Below are 18,974 nucleotides of genomic sequence, written 5' to 3' on the forward strand. Positions count from 1 at the left end.
CTACATGGACCACAAATAAGATGAAGTTACACCACGAGGTGTAACGAGGGACCTATAATATACATAGTGAATGTCTAGAGGAGTGGCACAGAGATTGATTTGTGATCATGACACTTGATATCACCAAATGAGCCTACTGGTGTTTCATGCTGTAGGATGTAATATCAGACATGGGGATCATATCAGTGAAGAGGCTAGCTACCAGAAACCCAGCTGAACATTCAATGGCCACCATTGAATGAATTTAATTCTGCCATGCGGGGCACCTAAATATGACAAAGAAAATATATTTCTACCAATGAGCCTGACAGTATTTCTGAAGTTGGTTGATAAGATGTCAATCTGAAACAGTATAGTGGTATGACTAGTCAGGAAGGTAATGAAACCCAGATTAACATCTGATCAATGGCCCTAATTGAACCATTGAATTGATTTCAATCTGCCAAGTGGGACACCCAGAAGTTAATTGTGATCCTCTTGTCTCCTCACACTTTTTATTTTCTGTCTGATGAAATCCCCATGACCTAGCCTGGCCCAACGTCTGTTTGTGCTGTCTTGCCAGTTAGTCTCTCTGGGACCAGGGTAACCCAGTGCACTGTTCATGAATGTGAAAGGGTGAGACCCCCCCCCCAGACCGTGTACCCAGAGTCAGCCAGACATCTGGGATAGATAGATAGTCAAATGCTTAATGTCCCTACTGACCGTGACTACGGTACACTGATTACTGACCACCAGACTCGTCTCACACCCTGCCAACAGAACACCTCATACCCCTGTGCCCTGCCAGGCCCAAGCCATTAGCCAGGGAGCAGGCAATACTCCATACTCTCTCACTGTCCTTAGTCAGCTGATCTGAACTCTGTATTTTATCCAAGTGTCAAGTAATTGCTGTCAGATGATCTGACATCTATCCAAGACTACCTAAGCAATGTTGCCCCTCTCTCGTCAGCTGAAATCAACTCACACCCCCTCCTCTTCCTACCATCCATTCCCTCTGCCTCCTCCCGTTCTACTAAAAGATATATCTATCATATTTAAATACAGTACTCTTTTCCTTCCCTCCACCCTCACCTCTTACAGAACATATAAAATCATGTTTCCAACCTCCCCCACATCCTCTCTTCCTCCCCCACATCCTCTCTTCCTCCCCTGCAGGTTAGTGTTTTTTCTTCAGGAGGCAGCTCTGCACGGTGGTCACTAGCTGGCAAAGCCACAAAGTCATAACAGTGGACCTAACCTTAACCACATTGCTAACCACATTGCTAACACTAATGCCTAAACCTAACCTTAAATTAAGACTTTAAAAAATATATATTTTTTTTTACAGAAGACAATTTCGACTTTTCAGCTGGCCTATCTAAGGGGAAGACTCATGACAATAAATGTCAACCTGCTCCTCCCCTCCATACCCTCCCACTCATCTAACCCTCATACCCTGTGGAATCAGAGCTACAGGTTCCGCCCCCTATTCCATTTATCGTGCACTAATTTTGACCAGGGTCCATAGGGCTCGGGTCAAAAGTAGTGCACTAAATAGGGAATAAAGTGCCATTTGGGATGTACCCACAGTAATCAACAGATGATCCCAAGCCCATAATCAGGCCAGAGACATAAAGCGAGAGACTAACTTCAATAAACCACAACATAAATCTGTCCTGGTTGTACAGCCATTCACACCAACAAGTTAATTTGTTGTCCGACAGGTGCCGTTATACTGCTGGTACTGTACGAATCAGAGCTGGGTTCAAATACTATTTGGAATATTTCAAATGCCCGATCTGGGCTTGTCAGGCACAATTGAACCAATAGAATAGCTACAAAATAGCCAATCCCACCCATCTGGCACTCCAGGCAGGTTAAAGCAATTGCAAAAAGGATTTGAAATGTTCCTAATACTGTTTGAATCCAGGTCTGACTGTGGTGGTGAGGGACCAGTTATTAACACTGGATGCCCTGTCCTTGCACTGCGGTGGTCTGGTCTGACAGGATCTGTACAGTGTCACACATCCAATAAACATGTCATGGGGGAGAGGAGACGTCAGGGAGATGAGACAACAGTTGTTAGGCAGGCTACTAGATGAGAGTCATGTTCACAAGGGCACCTCATGTGCAACTCCAGGGTCATGTTCATTAGGGCAGGCAACAGAAAATGCTTTTTACGTTTTGTAACAGAAAATGAGCAGATAGCGATCCCTCCCTGTTAAGTCAGTTTAGTTCCGTTTGGTGCCTAATGAACCCAGGGCTGTGGTTGTCTGTGTGGGGCTGGGGCTGGAGGACTGGGGTTGGGGCTGCCCTCCCTCCCCCCGTTACCCTCGCAGGAGGCCAGTTTAGCGGTTCAGACACCATGGCGCCGGGGTCCCAATGGAGATGAGATGGATTTACCCTCTAATTCAATTACTGTAATATTATATCAGTAGCACTTTATTTGATGGGACTGGTATTAAACTAGTGTTTGTTTGGTAACTAACTACCCAGAACTAAATGGTGTTGGTTTCAATGTACTCCTTAGAGAGTGAGACATAAAATAAAGATAAATCAAACTACAGTTTAATAATGGCTCTTTAATAAATGTGTTGAGTGAATGTTGTTGGATTAAATATAGTTTAATAATGGCTCTTTAATACATGTGTTGAGTGAATGTTGTTGGATTCAGTTTGGCCGTAGTTGGAAATGTGGTAATATAATTTTAAATCATAGCCAATGACCTACAGTATGTCTATGGGAATACACAACATCCACAGTTCGTAGTTGTTAACAGCTGTTACCCTAGCCTGTACACCCTAACCCTCAACCACAACCTAACCCTAGCTTCATGTCCACATCCCGGTTCGACCCAAACCTTAGCCTCAACCTTAACTCTTTACTCAGCATCGAAAGTCATTACAATGTACATTACATTTGTTTTGCTTCTTCAATCTTTTGGTTAGCGACACTAGGCTTGTTTCATCCTGTGCTTTTACAATCCTAACACCTAGTGTTAACTAAGTGTTGGTGTGTGAGTGCTGTTCAATTCATAAAAGGTTCCGAAGTGTTTACAAAGTCTTTTTTCACAACCATTTAAAACAGTCCTCTTTGTACCTCTTCCTCAAACCTAAACCCCCACTAATATAACCCAGGAGATTCAGTGTATCTGAACCCAGTGCCATGGTCAGCGCCATGCTCTGTCACTATGTCATTTAAAACAGTCGTCTTTGTACCTCTCAAACCTCCACTAATATAACACAGGAGACACAGTGTATCTGAACCCAGTGCCATGGTCAGCGCCATACTCTGTCACTATGTAATTTTAGTTCTCCATAGAAAAACTGTATCTGCCATACCCGTGTGAACAATGGAATTTACGAGCTGTTGTCATCGGCGACGGCCGGTGCCTTCATTCCTTTTTTAAGCCTATTTTATGAGGTCAGGCGTTCTCCGCATAGATATGGAGGTAGCAACAGGGACCAACGACCAACGTCCTCTGTGGATTGGGGGGCCGGCTCCAGGCATAAACGACTTAGAGCCCCAGGCCCCAGTAGGGTTAAAGTGAGCATGAGAGGGAGAGAGAATGAAAGAGCAAGATAATGAGAGAACAGACACGGCGAAATAGATACCTTCTTCTCACGCCATGGCCTTAGCCACAGTTGACCTGTGTGTATGTGTGTGTGTGAGTGTGTGTGTGTATGCATACGTTAAATAACCGCCGTCGAGTCCAAACACAGAGGGTTTAGCATAATCCTCGACTCCCCCGCACATTGACTCTGTACCGGTACTCCCTGTATATAGCCTCCACATAGACTCTGTACCAGTACAGAGTCTATGTATATAGCCTCCACATTGACTCTGTACCAGTACAGAGTCTATGTATATAGCCTCCACATTGACTCTGTACCGGTACCCCCTGTATATAGCCTCTCTTGTTATTTTACTGCTGCTGTTTAATTACTTGTTACTTTTATTTTCTACTTATCTATTTTTTACTTAACACTTTTTTTGTACTTCTTAAAGCGTTGTTGGTTAGGGGCTCGTAAGTAAGCATTTCACTGTAAGGTCTATTCGGCGCATGTGATAAATAACATTTGATTTGATTTGGTAACGAGTCATAAAGGTAGCATATTCAAATGGTTTTCATTATAAAGCTAAGCCTAGATAATGACTTCTCACATCTGGTTAAATCCCCCGCAAAATAAACATCCCCAACCCCTTCATGGGAATGCCCTGCTGCCGTGTTCTGTGGAATGGAATTCTCAGCTGTACCCTCCGTAAACGTTTCTGTTCTGGAAAACTGATCGTATGGAAAGGGAAGGGAGCTGCTCTTAACCAGGCAGACCCGGGTGGATTGTTATGGTTGTCTGTGTTTTGGTGAATTATTGTGACGAAGTGATGAGACTAAACCATAGTCCGACAGGGACACACAGAGTTTTTTGTTTCACTTTCATTTATTGTTTGTCAAAAATTGTTCTAATCCACAGGATTAAAATCTACTGTTAAAACCAAAAACACACGTGTTGAAAAAAAAGACTGGAAAATGTGTTTATTTAATAAAGATGGGCAGCTCTCAGTTTATTAAAAATGATTGGCATCTGTCAGTGCTACGGCATATTTCAATGCCATTTCTTATCGCTTTTGGTGCAATTTTGTGGTACATTTTCACAACTCTTAGTACAAAACTCAAAACACAATCAATAAGCCAGTTGTTTAATAACTCTAAGCACATTTTCAATCGACTAAGTACAACACACAAAATCATAGTCACTTTTTCACCAAACCTAATCAGTGTTTCATCTAGAATACACGTTTCACATTGCAATGTATGTTCATATAAAGTAATTGCCTTTGCAACGCGCACGTTACTTTTAATATGATTCTCTTCTCTTTTGTTGGAAGACATTTTACTATTACTTAATCGAATTGCTCTTAAATGATGATCACGTAAATGTTTGGTAAACCTGTACATTTTACATGTCAATTGGTTTGTCTACTACAGATTCTGAGAACTACATAATGATTATGTATGTCTGTAAAGTAGAAACATAAAGCTTATGATATACAGTGCATTCGGAAAGTATTCAGATCTCTTGACCTTTTCCACATTTTGTTACATTACAGCATTATTCTAAAATGGATGAAATAAATAAAATCCTCATCAATCTACACACAATACACCATAATGACAAAACGAGAACAGGTTTTTATAAATGTTAGCAAATTTATAACAAGTAAAAAACAGAAATAAGTTATTTACATAAGTATTCAGACCCTTTGCTATGAGACTCGAAATTGAGCTCAGGTGCATCCTGTTTCCATTAACCATCCTTGAGATGATTCTACAACTTCATTGGAGTCCACCTGTGGTAAATTAAATTGATTGGACATGGCAAACTGATCCATAGAGGGAGAACGTCCTTGGTCAGGGAGGTGACCAAGAACCCGATGGTCACTCTGACAGAGCTCTAGAGTTCCTCTGTGGAGATGGGAGAATCTTCCAGAAGGACAACCATCTCTGCAGCACTCCACCAATCAGGCCTTTAGGGTAGTTGCCAGACTTGAAGGCTTTGGGACAAGTCTCTGAATGTTCTTGAGTGGCCCAGCCAGAGCCCGGAGTTGAACCCGAGTGAACTTCTCTGGATAGATCTGAAAATAGCTGTGCAGCAATGCTCCCCATCCAACCTGATTGAGAGGATCTGCAGAGAAGAATGGGAGAAATACAGGTGTGTCAAGCTTATAGCATCATACCCAAGAAGACTCGATGCTGTAATCGCTGCCAAAGGTGCTTCAACAAAGTACTGAGTAAAGGGTCTCAATACTTATGTAAGTGTGATATTTCAGTGTTTTATTTTTTTAAATAAATTAGCAAACATTTCAAAAAACAGTTTTTTTGCTTTGTCATTATGGACTATTGTATGTAGATTGATGAGGGGAAAAAACAATGTAATCCATTTTAGAATAAGGCTGCAACGTAACAAAATGTGGGAAAAGTCAGAATCCATTCCGAAGGCTGTAACTCAAACGTATTACTATGATGACAACTATTATGGTTTTACTTCACAGTCCGTTTTTTACAAATCTGATATTGACCAGGTCAGAGATGTACTTTATGCAACAAATAAAATAAAACTTTATTGGTCGCTCATTAAAACATGTTACAGCAGGTGCAGCAAAATAATTGTGTTTTCTAGCTCCACGGTGCAGTAATACAATATCAATTCAATATGCAAATAACCCAGAAAGTCCAAAACAAGAAAGAAATGCATCCCTTATACAGTAAACATGAATCCAAAAGGAAGTTTCTGGGGTCTTTTTGATTGGTGGGGGTGGGGTCACACTGCTTTACTAAAATTGCATTGGCCAATACAGTACTGTAATACTGTAATATATACCCTTTACGTAGCAGATACTTTGATATAAAGTGACAACAGTCCACAACTTTTGGTATATGACCCCAGTGGGAATTGAACCCACAACTCTAGTGCCATGCTCTTATGAACTGAGCCACGTACAGGACCACTACAAAACATAAGTACAGTAAAATACAATACACGATTACAATACAGGTGGAAGATGTAAGGTGAGGGAAAAAAGTATTTGATCCCCTGCTGATTTTGTACGTTTGCCCACTGACAAAGAAATGATCAGTCTATCATTTTAATTGTAGGTTTATTTGAACAGTGAGAGACAGAATAACAACAAAATAATCTAGAAAACGCATGTCAAAAATGTTATAAATTGATTTGCATTTTATTGAGGGAAATAAGTATTTGACCCCCTCTCAATCAAAAATATTTCTGCCTCCCAGGTGTCTTTTATACAGGTAACGAGCTGAGATTAGGAGCACACTCTTAAAGGGAGTGCTGCTAATCTCAGTTTGTTACCTGCATAAAAGACACCTGTCCACAGAAGCAATCAATCAATCAGATTCCAAACTCTCCACCATGGCCAAGACCAAAGAGCTCATTGCAGAATAATAGTGAAGATATCAAAACAATGAAATAACACATATGGAATACTGTGGTAAAAAAAAAGTGTTAAACAAATCAACATATATTTAGATTCTTCAAAGTAGCCACTCTTTGCCTTGATGACAGCTTTGCACACTTTTGGCATTCTCTCAACCAGCTTCACCTGGAATTGAACTCTCAACCACTGAACATTTCGAAATTAAACTTTCGAACACTGAACGTCCTAAAATAGAATTCTCAAACACTGAATATTATTTTTGAAAGTTTCATTACTCTATTCATCAAGGAACAAGTCAACAGTAAACATGTCGTCCCCCACGAATGATGAGGGACCTATGTAACGAATTTCACGAGTCTCGGTTGAATGGGGTGAGGGCCATGACTTTTCAACGTTTTCATGTTCAATCTCTTGTTATAGCGCCACCATCTCGACAATCAGTGTAATTTCGTAAATGCCAGATTTCTATGGCAAGATGCACCATTCACTAAAGTTTCGTTAAAATTGGACCAATGGTGTCTGAGATACCGCGTGGGACGTAGGAACGTACAGAGACAGATCCACAGTCCCCTCCCCGATTTCATCGCAGGGGACAAAAATCACCTTTCGTCCTTCTGTCACAGGCTCAGTACAGTGGTAGTATCTCTCTCGCGGGCCAAAAATACACGCGTGTGTGTGCTCACACGGTTGAGTATGTACATGCCTGCATGCTCCCCCAGAGTCACCGGGGGTTGTCAACAAGAAATCTATCAGCTTTGCCATCACTCATCAAAACAGATGATGTGTAGATGTAGAGTTGATGCCTCCTGTCCAGGACACTGGGCCCTGAGCGGCCTGTTCTCTCTGCATTATCATGATTTATTTGTATATCTAGTTAGAAGACATTTATCTCCCTGTCCGTGGTTCTAGCACATTGGGGAGGCTGACCTGTCATCACACAGTCAAAAGCATTATGGTTTGATTAAGAGACCTACATGTTTTCAGGGATACAGATGTTGTTATGAACGTGACGCCGCTGAGTACACACTGGTTGAATCAACGTTGTCTCCACGTCTTTTCAATGAAATGACGTGGATCCAATGTTGAATAGACGCTCAATTGACGTCTTTACCCAGTGGGAGATGACACATTTAACGAAGTGTTATACATGTGAAACTGCAAAGTCCATTATGTTCCATCAGTAGGGTTAGGTTACAACTGAATAATAGAAACAAGCTTTTCAGGGAGAAAAACATCCACTGATGAAACAGTGGCCACTACTAGTTTGAGACAGGGGATACATTAGACGGGTATTGCGGAGTCATACATGTGAAATTGTCCATTATGTTCCATTGGTAGGCCACTATTACATAAGGTGTGTTTTTATTCTGTCTGAATGATGTGGTTATATCATCAAGCCAGCCATTCAGGACTATCAAGGAGAACTGTTGCGCTTTTATACTATATCTGGCAACGAGAAGAGAGAGGAAATCCCAGTTTAGACAATCCTCTACTCTTGTCCTGTGGAAACAAGCCTAGAGTTGGTTGCCAGACATAATATTATGCCCCCGAATATCCGTTTCTTGAATCAACTCCTCTGTTTAACGTGCATTATTCCACAGTCTGATCCCACCACCACCCTGTCCCTTCAGGCAGTGATACCACAGTCTGCACTCACCACCACCCTGTCCCTTCAGGCAGTGATACCACAGTCTGCCCCCACCACCACCCTGTCCCTTCAGACAGTGATACCAGTCTGCACTCACCACCACCCTGTCCCTTCAGGCAGTGATACCACAGTCTGCACTCACCACCACCCTGTCCCTTCAGGCAGTGATACCACAGTCTGCCCCCACCACCACCCTGTCCCTTCAGGCAGTGATACCAGTCTGCACTCACCACCACCCTGTCCCTTCAGGCAGTGATACCACAGTCTGATCCCACCACCACCCTGTCCCTTCAGGCAGTGATACCACAGTCTGCACCCACCACTACCCTGTCCATTCAGGCAGTGATACCACAGTCTGCACTCACCACCACCCTGTCCCTTCAGGTAGTGATACCACAGTCTGCACCCACCACCACCCTGTCCCTTCAGGCAGTGATACCACAGTCTGCACCCACCACCACCCTGTCCCCTCAGGCAGTGATACCACAGTCTGCACCCACCACCACCCTGTCCCTTCAGGCAGTGATACCACAGTCTGCACCCACCACCACCCTGTCCCTTCAGGCAGTGATACCACAGTCTGATCCCACCCCCACCCTGTCCCTTCAGGCAGTGATTCCACAGTCTGATCCCACCACCACCCTGTCCCTTCAGGCAGTGATACCACAGTCTGATACCACCCCCACCCTGTCCCTTCAGGCAGTGATACCACAGTCTGATCCCACCACCACCCTGTCCCTTCAGGCAGTGATACCACAGTCTGCACCCACCACCACCCTGTCCCTTCAGGCAGTGATACCACAGTCTGATACCACCCCCACCCTGTCCCTTCAGGCAGTGATACCACAGTCTGATCCCACCACCACCCTGTCCCTTCAGGCAGTGATTCCACAGTCTGCACTCACCACCACCCGGTCCCTTCAGGCAGTGATACCACAGTCTGATCCCACCACCACCCTGTCCCTTCAGGCAGTGATACCACAGTCTGATCCCACCACCACCCTGTCCCTTCAGGCAGTGATACCACAGTCTGATCCCACCCCCACCCTGTCCCTTCAGGCAGTGATACCACAGTCTGATCCCACCACCACCACCCTGTCCCTTCAGGCAGTGATTCCACAGTCTGCACCCACCACCACCCTGTCCCTTCAGGCAGTGATACCACAGTCTGATCCCACCACCACCCTGTCCCTTCAGGCAGTGATACCACCGTCTGCACTCACCACCACCCGGTCCCTTCAGGCAGTGATACCACAGTCTGCACTCACCACCACCCTGTCCCTTCAGGCAGTGATACCACAGTCTGCACTCACCACCACCCTGTCCCTTCAGGCAGTGATACCACAGTCTGATACCACCCCCACCCTGTCCCTTCAGGCAGTGATACCACAGTCTGATCCCACCACCACCCTGTCCCTTCAGGCAGTGATACCACAGTCTGCACCCACCACCACCCGGACCCTTCAGGCAGTGATACCTGTACTAATTATTAAAAAATTACAGTAAAAGTGTTAATATTTTACAGTACAGGTGTTAATAATTTACACTCAGGTGTTACTATTTTACAGTACAGGTGTTAATAATTTACAGTACAGATGTTCATATTTTAGATCCAATATTCTATGAGATGTGCCAGTACAATTTAAGGACGGTCTTTTGTGTAAAGTAAGCAAGGGGAAGGGGTTGTTTACTGACTGCTGACACTCTCTCACTCCTCAGTCAGCCAGCACTATTCATCCTTTAGAAACCTGTAGAGAGGGTAGTAGCTGACTCTTTAAGGGTAAAGTGAACCGGTAGAGAGGGTAGTAGCTGACTCTTTAAGGGTAAAGTGAACTGGTAGAGAGGGTAGTAGCTGACTCTGTAAAGTGAACTGGTAGAGAGGGTAGTAGCTGACTCTTTAAGGGTAAAGTGAACCGGTAGAGAGGGTAGTAGCTGACTCTGTAAAGTGAACCGGTAGAGAGGGTAGTAGCTGACTCTTTAAGGGTAAAGTGAACCGGTAGAGAGGGTAGTAGCTGACTCTTTAAGGGTAAAGTGAGAGGGTAGTAGCTGACTCTTTAAGGGTAAAGTGAGAGGGTAGTAGCTGACTCTTTAAGGGTAAAGTGAGAGGGTAGTAGCTGACTCTTTAAGGGTAAAGTGAGAGGGTAGTAGCTGACTCTTTAAGGGTAAAGTGAGAGGGTAGTAGCTGACTCTTTAAGGGTAAAGTGAACCAGTAGAGAGGGTAGTAGCTGACTCTGTAAAGTGAACCGGTAGAGAGGGTAGTAGCTGACTCTTTAAGGGTAAAGTGAACCGGTAGAGAGGGTAGTAGCTGACTCTTTAAGGGTAAAGTGAACCGGTAGAGAGGGTAGTAGCTGACTCTTTAAGGGTAAAGTGAACCGGTAGAGAGGGTAGTAGCTGACTCTTTAAGGGTAAAGTGAACCGGTAGAGAGGGTAGTAGCTGACTCTTTAAGGGTAAAGTGAACCGGTAGAGAGGGTAGTAGCTGACTCTTTAAGGGTAAAGTGAACCGGTAGAGAGTGTAGTAGCTGACTCTTTAAGGGTAAAGTGAACCGGTAGAGAGGGTAGTAGCTGACTCTGTAAAGTGAACCGGTAGAGAGGGTAGTAGCTGACTCTGTAAAGTGAACCGGTAGAGAGGGTAGTAGCTGACTCTGTAAAGTGAACCGGTAGAGAGGGTAGTAGCTGACTCTGTAAGGGTAAAGTGAACCAGTAGAGAGGGTAGTTGCTAAATCTTCCACTCAGTACTTTTCTTCCCCAGTAGTGATTTATGATTGAAAGGGGTCCTAGGACTTTTGGCTCAGGCACAGAAGTGTAACCCCAGACAGACAGGCCACCACAAAATGTGAATATTCTGACACTGTGTCCTAGGGAATTAGGGACTGGGAGCAGCCCCTACACACACGCATGCACACGCACACACGCCTGCACACAAACACACAGTCACACATACACACACGTGTGTGCCTGCTTACATGCGTGTGTGTGTCTGTGTGTGTGTATGTGAGCATGAGGTGATAATCAACAGCGTGGCGTAAGAGGACTCTTCCCCTGTTGTTACACACACCGTCCGAATATGATGCACACACTACCGCCACAGGGCCAGCAGGCAGGGACTCCCAATTTGGTCAAGAGCCTTTTAACTTACCACCCCCTCCCTCCCTCCCTATCCCTCCCTATCCCTCCAAACCTCCCCACCTCTGTCATTTCCTCAAACTCTTCATTCAACTGTCGTCGTTTACCTTTGAACACCCACCTCCCCTGGGGTTTTACTTTCTGTCACTGGGGAGAAGAGGAGGAAGAGAGAGAGCGGAGAGAGGGAGAGAGGGAGAGAGAGAGAGAGAGAGAGAGGGAGAGAGAGGGAGAGAGCGAGAGAGGGAGAGAGGGAGGGAGAGAGGGAGCTAAGGCCAGGGGCTTTGCTGGCTGCCATTGTTGCTGTCTGTCAGGAGAAGCACTGGGGAGAAGAGAGAGAGAGGGAAGAGAGAGGAAAAGTTCCTGCTGAGTTAAAGTAGTCCACGGGACCGCGCGTACAGTATTCAACAGCTTCCCTAGGCTATCAGTCGGCCATCGCAAGGGAGAGAGAGAGGGAGAGAGTTACACCAAAGGATTTTTTATTTATAGCCCCTCCAACGGCAACAGTCAGTAACAACTTTTCTGAGGGGTGTGTGTGGTTGGTTAGTGGAGATAAAGGACTAGTTAGTGATTTTGTTTGGCCATGCAACAGGCCTGGGATAAGGCTCTCTTCGAGGCTCACATCGAAGGTGTCAAGAACGGCCAAACTGGTGAAATGTCGGGGAAAAGCCAAGGAGGATATATGGGAACCAAGACGTCCAACGAACACTTCCAGAGGTAAGGGAAATATTGCTGCAAATATACGCACATATACGCACGTATGCTATATGCCATAGACAGGCTATGGGAAGACATATATATATATATATGTCATATTAAATACATGCCATGACTGTTATCCCAAAGGTATGTATGAAAATCAATTAGTTCCAAGGGGGATTTAGGAGGAATATATCAGTAATAAATGTCTCCTTAGCGGCATTGAGGGAATTCCAACTTCCGAGGAATAGGGATGTTGAGGGGAGATTTGGCAGGCTGGTATTCATGAATATATCTTTCTCTAACTAGCTATGGATGATGGAATTCAAACTTCTGAACAATAGTTCCAAGGAATACTGTAGTCGGATGGTGGCAGATGAGTTATAGGGTATATACGATTCAGAAAGGCTGTGGAAAGAGGAAAAAAACACTTCCCAAAACTCCTCAATGTCATCCCTGTGAGCAAGATGGATGAGGTGGAAGGGGTGGGCTCATTGGCCTACTGTGTTTCTGTACAATCATTTATTTCACTGTGGCTCACTAGTGTTCATTCTCCCAGCGGAGTAGCACGGTCTCAAACAGAGTTTTACAGGCAGTCCTACCATGGAAACAGTCAGGAAGAGAGAAAAAGAGAAAACAGAGAATATCAGAACAAAGATCTTTTATAGAAGAGCTGTCTCACTCCGCCTCAAACACACACACCGTATATGTTTATAACAGACAGTAAGGTCTCATATTGAAACACAAGCTGTACTGTGCTCAAAGTAAAGTAGGCAGGACGTACTAAAGGCAAAACTGAAAATAGTAGATTGAAGTTTTAATTTAGTTGAAATTAAAATACGTTTGCCAGTCATAGTCATATAGAACCTTAGTATGTTGAAGAATGTATTAGTCGTTTCTCCTTATGTTTGTGTTTCCTAAAACATTCCCTTTGTGTTGGTGTTATTATACTTTTATTTGTTAGTTTTTTAGTATTTCTTCTTTAGAGAATATTAGCACAAAAATCCTTTGGGTTAGACTGAAACCCGTGCTTATATGAGTTGAGGAACTTTAGAAGTAAATGAGTGCTAAATCGTCCTCTTAAATAATGAATACATCATTGTTTTTGTTAAATAAATAAGCAATAAACAGCCCAAGAGATTCTACAGACGCCACTGAAAACCCTGACTTTCTAAATGAACGTGAGCTAAATACGAGGCCTTTCATTAACAACTTGTATCAACCCTTATATGAGAAGTTGGATGGAGACCTTGTGACAACCACTTTATTGTTATTTATATAACTATAACCTTATGGAATATTCTGTTCTCAATATAGTGTAGAATAAATCAAATATATTTGTTTTTAAGAGAAATCACAAATACAATGTTTACCACTTGTCTTATAGCCTTTAGCTTCTCCTAGGCCAAATTAACTTGCCATTCAAACACATTACACAAGTTGCAGTAAATACATATTTTATTTATTTCACTAGTTTCAAATACTACAATATGTATTATCGATAATGAAGAGATGAATTGGGTTTATTGAAGACTTTCTCATTCTATGAAAAGTAAACTGACAATTTCATCTAATCCCCCTACAGTGAAGTTAGATATCCACTTCATTTTATTATAATGTCCCATCTTATGCTTAGATTGTCAGTGGAACAAATGCCATAGCAACAATAAATCATTTGATATCAGGTTCAACATTTAACTTTGTAATCTTATGTAAAAAATAATAATATGTAATAAATAATTTTATATGTACAATGCAATCAATTGCCTTTGGTGTCTTCTTCAAAAAGTACATTTGATACAATATTACAGTAACGACACATACGGAATTTCCCAAACCATGATTATTTTCAGGTGTGTAAAGTTTACCAGCGTGAATTTCCCAAACCATGATTATTTTCAGGTGTGTAAAGTTTACCAGCGTGAATTTCCCAAACCATGATTATTTTCAGGTGTGTAAAGTTTACCAGTGTAATATAACTGATTATCTATCTTGTATAATGCAACCTTGACCTTGACTTGCATGTTGAAAAGAAACAGGTATTATCTTATTTGCTAATCATTGACATATTTTCCACTGATTAAATATAATTTGGTAATGTATATTAAGAAAGCTGTAATTATTGACTGTATTAACATTTTATTTAACATAGGTGTGAATACTTATGCAAGGGTAGTTTATACTGGATTTAGTCTGGTTTATAATAGATTATCAATGTTAACTTCTCAATGTCGACTCTTATATAACATTGACTTTCAGTGTTAACTTTTACAATAATAAAGTCAGCCTTTGTTTTTGCTACTACTTGTAATAATAAAGTTGGCCCAACTGTTTACCGGCGTGAAGCCGCTGTACTGTCCATGTCTTTGTACACCTAGTGTACATGAAAAAGTGTACAAGCAGTATTTTAGTGCACTAATATGTACAATTTGACCATAGAAAACCCCACATTTTACCATGTAAACCAGTGAGCCGTGGTAAAGTATGCTGTTTGAGGGAGGAAAATGTCCCAGTTTAAAGGGAGTTTATGGGGACTTATCATGATGGAGTAACTAGAAAAGGGCAGAGATCATAAGGAATATGTCAGATTACATGCCTCACGGCTTAAAATATATAAGACGTCATTCGGTATAAAAGTCGTGAGAGAAGCGATCTGCTCGATCAAGACAAGCGAATGCAGCACGGCACGGGTTCTTGATGTCTGTTTCTAAATCACTTTTTAAATGTCATTTTACCAACAAATGTACATTTATTACCGTTACTGCAACCAAAGTCTATATTTCTTTGAATTATAGCCCAGTGAAACGGCACAGGAAGGCGATTTTTCTTGACACTTCGATTTTTGATCGTCGTCACAGAATATAATATGAGTCTATGAACTAGGCCTTATGTGTTTGAGTTTGAGACAGTAAATAGTAGAGTAAATATGTGTAATTTACACCCCTGTTTTAAGGATTTACACCCCTGTTTTAAGGATTTAACTGGGGATGGAACGGAAAAGAGTTAAATGTGTGTGTTGGTGTGTGTGCACACCTGTGTGTGTTGGTGTGTGTGCACACCCGTGTGTGTTGGTGTGTGTGCACACCCGTGTGTGTTTGTGCGTGCATTTGCGCACGTGTATGCACGCGTGTGTGTGCAGAGAGGCGTAGGTTCAAGCGGCCATGTTTGTGTGTTGCTGAGCTAGAAAGTGAAATGTTAGAGCAGTCCTTATATGGCTTGCCTGCCCACTCATTCTATTTTAAAACAGCAACAATTTCTATATACGCAGACCCCTCACCTGACACACAACATGGTTTATAGCCGTCCATCAATTAGAAGAACATAGAATGATTAACCTCTCTACACATGATTTATAGCCTACTCACCAGTCCTAACTAATAATACACATTCATCTTGGGTCACAGTAAAATTAAAGGGAAAGTTCAGGCTGTTACAAATGTAGACATTTGTAGTCTCTCCGTGACCATAAACTGCTTTAAAGATGAGAAAACAAAAAATGTACATTTTAAATTTGGTTGAACTATCAACTTGCATCCATTTCTTGAAATGTGTGTAATTACATGTACATAGTAACCACTTTAGTAGCTAATTCAATAAAAACATGACCTCAACCAGTGAATTGTAAATAAATCATTGTTTCATGTAGAGAATCTGCTTTAACTGTGGACAGATGTGGAGATAACTGATTATTCGGATTCTAGATCAAATGTCTTTTGTTAAAAGGAGAAGTCTTCAGTCCCGGTCTTTGTCCAAAAACAAATACTCCATTCATTTGTTGTATTTATCTGGAGAAATGTGTCTAGGTAAAGACACGGATGGAATTACTTTTACACATCAATATACGCTACTTGTTTGTATAAAGTTAAGCAGTAGACGCTTATGTGCTCTCTCTCTCTCTCTCTCTCTCTCTCTCTCTCTCTCTCTCTCTCACTACTCTTTGTTGAGTCAGTTAAGTTTTGATGTAACCTAGTCTCAGCCCAGCTTTAGAGCACCTGTCACGCCTGTGTGAGTTATACTTTTACAGGGACACAGGTTTTCTATCTTAGCGTGATGGGAATACCAGTTCCCGAGGCATCTTAACATATGTTAAGGCTTCACACAAGTAACCATAACATAACATAGCCCAGTACTGTAGTTTATGTACTATACATTACTACTACCGCAGGTTCTATACATTACGGGAATACCAGGCAGTTCCTCTCTTAGCTGTTCCTGAACCAGGAACCAGGAACCACATGTTAAGGTTTTACACCCAAGCAGCCATAACATAGTACAGTAGGGAAGTTTATGTATCGCCTTACACAGTGCTTCATTTATACCGATACCTCTGTGTCTTACACACTCTCCCCTTTCTCTCTCTCTCCCCCTTTCTCTCTCTCTCCCCTTTCTCACTCTCTCTCTTTCTCTCATCCCTCTCTTTCCCCAGCTGTGTTCTTTATATCACCCTGCCCAGTTTGTCAGAGAAGGGGAAGTTGCCTCTGACCCCTCTTCTTAGGCAGCACTGATTAGCGCCCCAGACACCATTCTAGGCCCACAACTCATCTGCAGCCTGATGCGCAGGGCTGTTTTTCTTCTGCCATTTAGTAGTCTCTATATCTCTTTCGCTCTCACCCCCCCCCCCCCCCCCCCCCCCCCCTCTCTCATCTGCAGCCCCTACAGAAAGCCTGCCTCCTCAGTGAATGTTCCTCTGAGGCTGTAGAGCATTTTATTGTTGTGGATGTTGTTGTTTTCTTTCTATTCTTCTTTAGCTGTTATTGTTGTTGTTATGGATGTTGTTGTTGTTTAGCTATTCTTCTCTAGATATTGTTATGGATGTTGTTGTTGTTTTCTTTCTATTCTTCTCTAGCTGTTGTTGTTGTTGTTATGGATGTTGTTGTTGTTTAGCTATTCTTCTCTAGATATTGTTATGGATGTTGTTGTTTTCTTTCTATTCTTATCTAGCTGTTGTTGTTGTTGTTATGGATGTTGTTGTTGTTATGGATGTTGTTGTTGTTTAGCTATTCTTCTCTAGATATTGTTATGGATGTTGTTGTTGTTTTCTTTCTATTCTTCTCTAGCTGTTATTGTTGTTGTTATGGACGTTGCTGTTTTTCTATTCTTCTCTTGTTGTGATGACTCCTATTGCAGACACAGTATGTCCATACTGTAGTATGACTAAGGGTTTAGACTAGCTAGGGGATAGCTGTCCATACTGTAGTAGGACTTATGGTTTAGCCTAGCGAGGGGATAGCTGTCCATACTGTAGTATGACTAAGGGTTTAGACTAGCGAGGGGATATCTGTCCATACTGTAGTAGGACTTATGGTTTAGCCTAGCGAGGGGATAGCTGTCAGTACTGTAGTAGGACTTATGGTTTAGCCTAGCGAGGGGATAGCTGTCAGTACTGTAGTAGGACTTATGGTTTAGCCTAGCTAGGGGATAGCTGTCCATACTGTAGTAGGACTTATGGTTTAGCCTAGCTAGGGGATAGCTGTCCATACTGTAGTAGGACTTATGGTTTAGACTAGCTAGGGGATAGCTGTCCATACTGTAGTAGGACTTATGGTTTAGACTAGCTAGGGGATAGCTGTCCATACTGTAGTAGGACTAATGGTCTAGCCTAGCTAGGGGATAGCTGTCCATACTGTTGTATGACTTATGGTTTAGCCTAGCTAGGGGATAGCTGTCCATACTGTGGTAGGACTTCAGGACTAATGGTTTAGCTTAGCTAGGGCATAGCTGTCCATACTGTAGTAGGACTTCAGGACTAATGGTTTAGCCTAGCTAGGGGATAGCTGTCAGTACTGTAGTAGGACTTCAGGATTAATGGTTTAGCCTAGTGAGGGGATAACTGTCAGTTCTGTAGTATGACTTATGGTTTAGCCTAGCGAGGGGATAGCTGTCCATACTGTAGTAGGACTTATGGTTTAGCCTAGCGGGGGGATAGCTGTCCATACTGTAGTAGGACTTATGGTTTAGCCTAGCGAGGGGATAGCTGTGAGTACTGTAGTATGACTTATGGTTTAGCCTAGCGGGGGGATAGCTGTCCATACTGTTGTAGGACTTATGGTTTAGCCTAGCGGGGGGATAGCTGTCCATACTGTGGTAGGACTTATGGTTTAGCCTAGCGGGGGGATAGCTGTCCATACTGTGGTAGGACTTATGGTTTAGCCTAGCGGGGGGATAGCTGTCCATACTGTGGTAGGACTTCAGGACTAATGGTTTAGCTTAGCTAGGGCATAGCTGTCCATACTGTAGTAGGACTTATGGTTTAGCCTAGCGAGGGGATAGCTGTCCATACTGTAGTAGGACTTCAGGACTAATGGTTTAGCTTAGCTAGGGCATAGCTGTCCATACTGTAGTAGGACTTATGGTTTAGCCTAGCGAGGGGATAGCTGTCCGTACTGTAGTAGGACTTATGGTTTAGCCTAGCGAGGGGATAGCTGTCCATACTGTAGTAGGACTTCAGGACTAATGGTTTAGCTTAGCTAGGGCATAGCTGTCCATACTGTAGTAGGACTTATGGTTCAGCCTAGCAAGGGGATATCTGTCTCCAAAGAATAACTGTAAACATTTTTATTTATCTGTTAA

The 18,974-nt window shown here is 42.7% G+C and overlaps 1 protein-coding gene across 1 annotated transcript in view; it reads left to right on the forward strand.

Moving 5' to 3' along the window:
- The first annotated feature begins 11,960 nt into the window (after positions 1-11,960).
- rbm20 (RNA binding motif protein 20) overlaps positions 11,961-18,974 on the forward strand; it is a 76,546-nt gene continuing 69,532 nt past the window's right edge. The window contains exon 1 of the mRNA XM_036949250.1: positions 11,961-12,422. Coding sequence (XP_036805145.1) covers positions 12,289-12,422 — 134 coding nt within the window. The 5' untranslated portion in view covers positions 11,961-12,288. The remainder of the gene's footprint in view (positions 12,423-18,974) is intronic.

This window comes from Oncorhynchus mykiss, chromosome 17 (assembly GCF_013265735.2).
Source record: "Oncorhynchus mykiss isolate Arlee chromosome 17, USDA_OmykA_1.1, whole genome shotgun sequence".
Classification (NCBI taxonomy): Eukaryota; Metazoa; Chordata; class Actinopteri; order Salmoniformes; family Salmonidae; genus Oncorhynchus; species Oncorhynchus mykiss.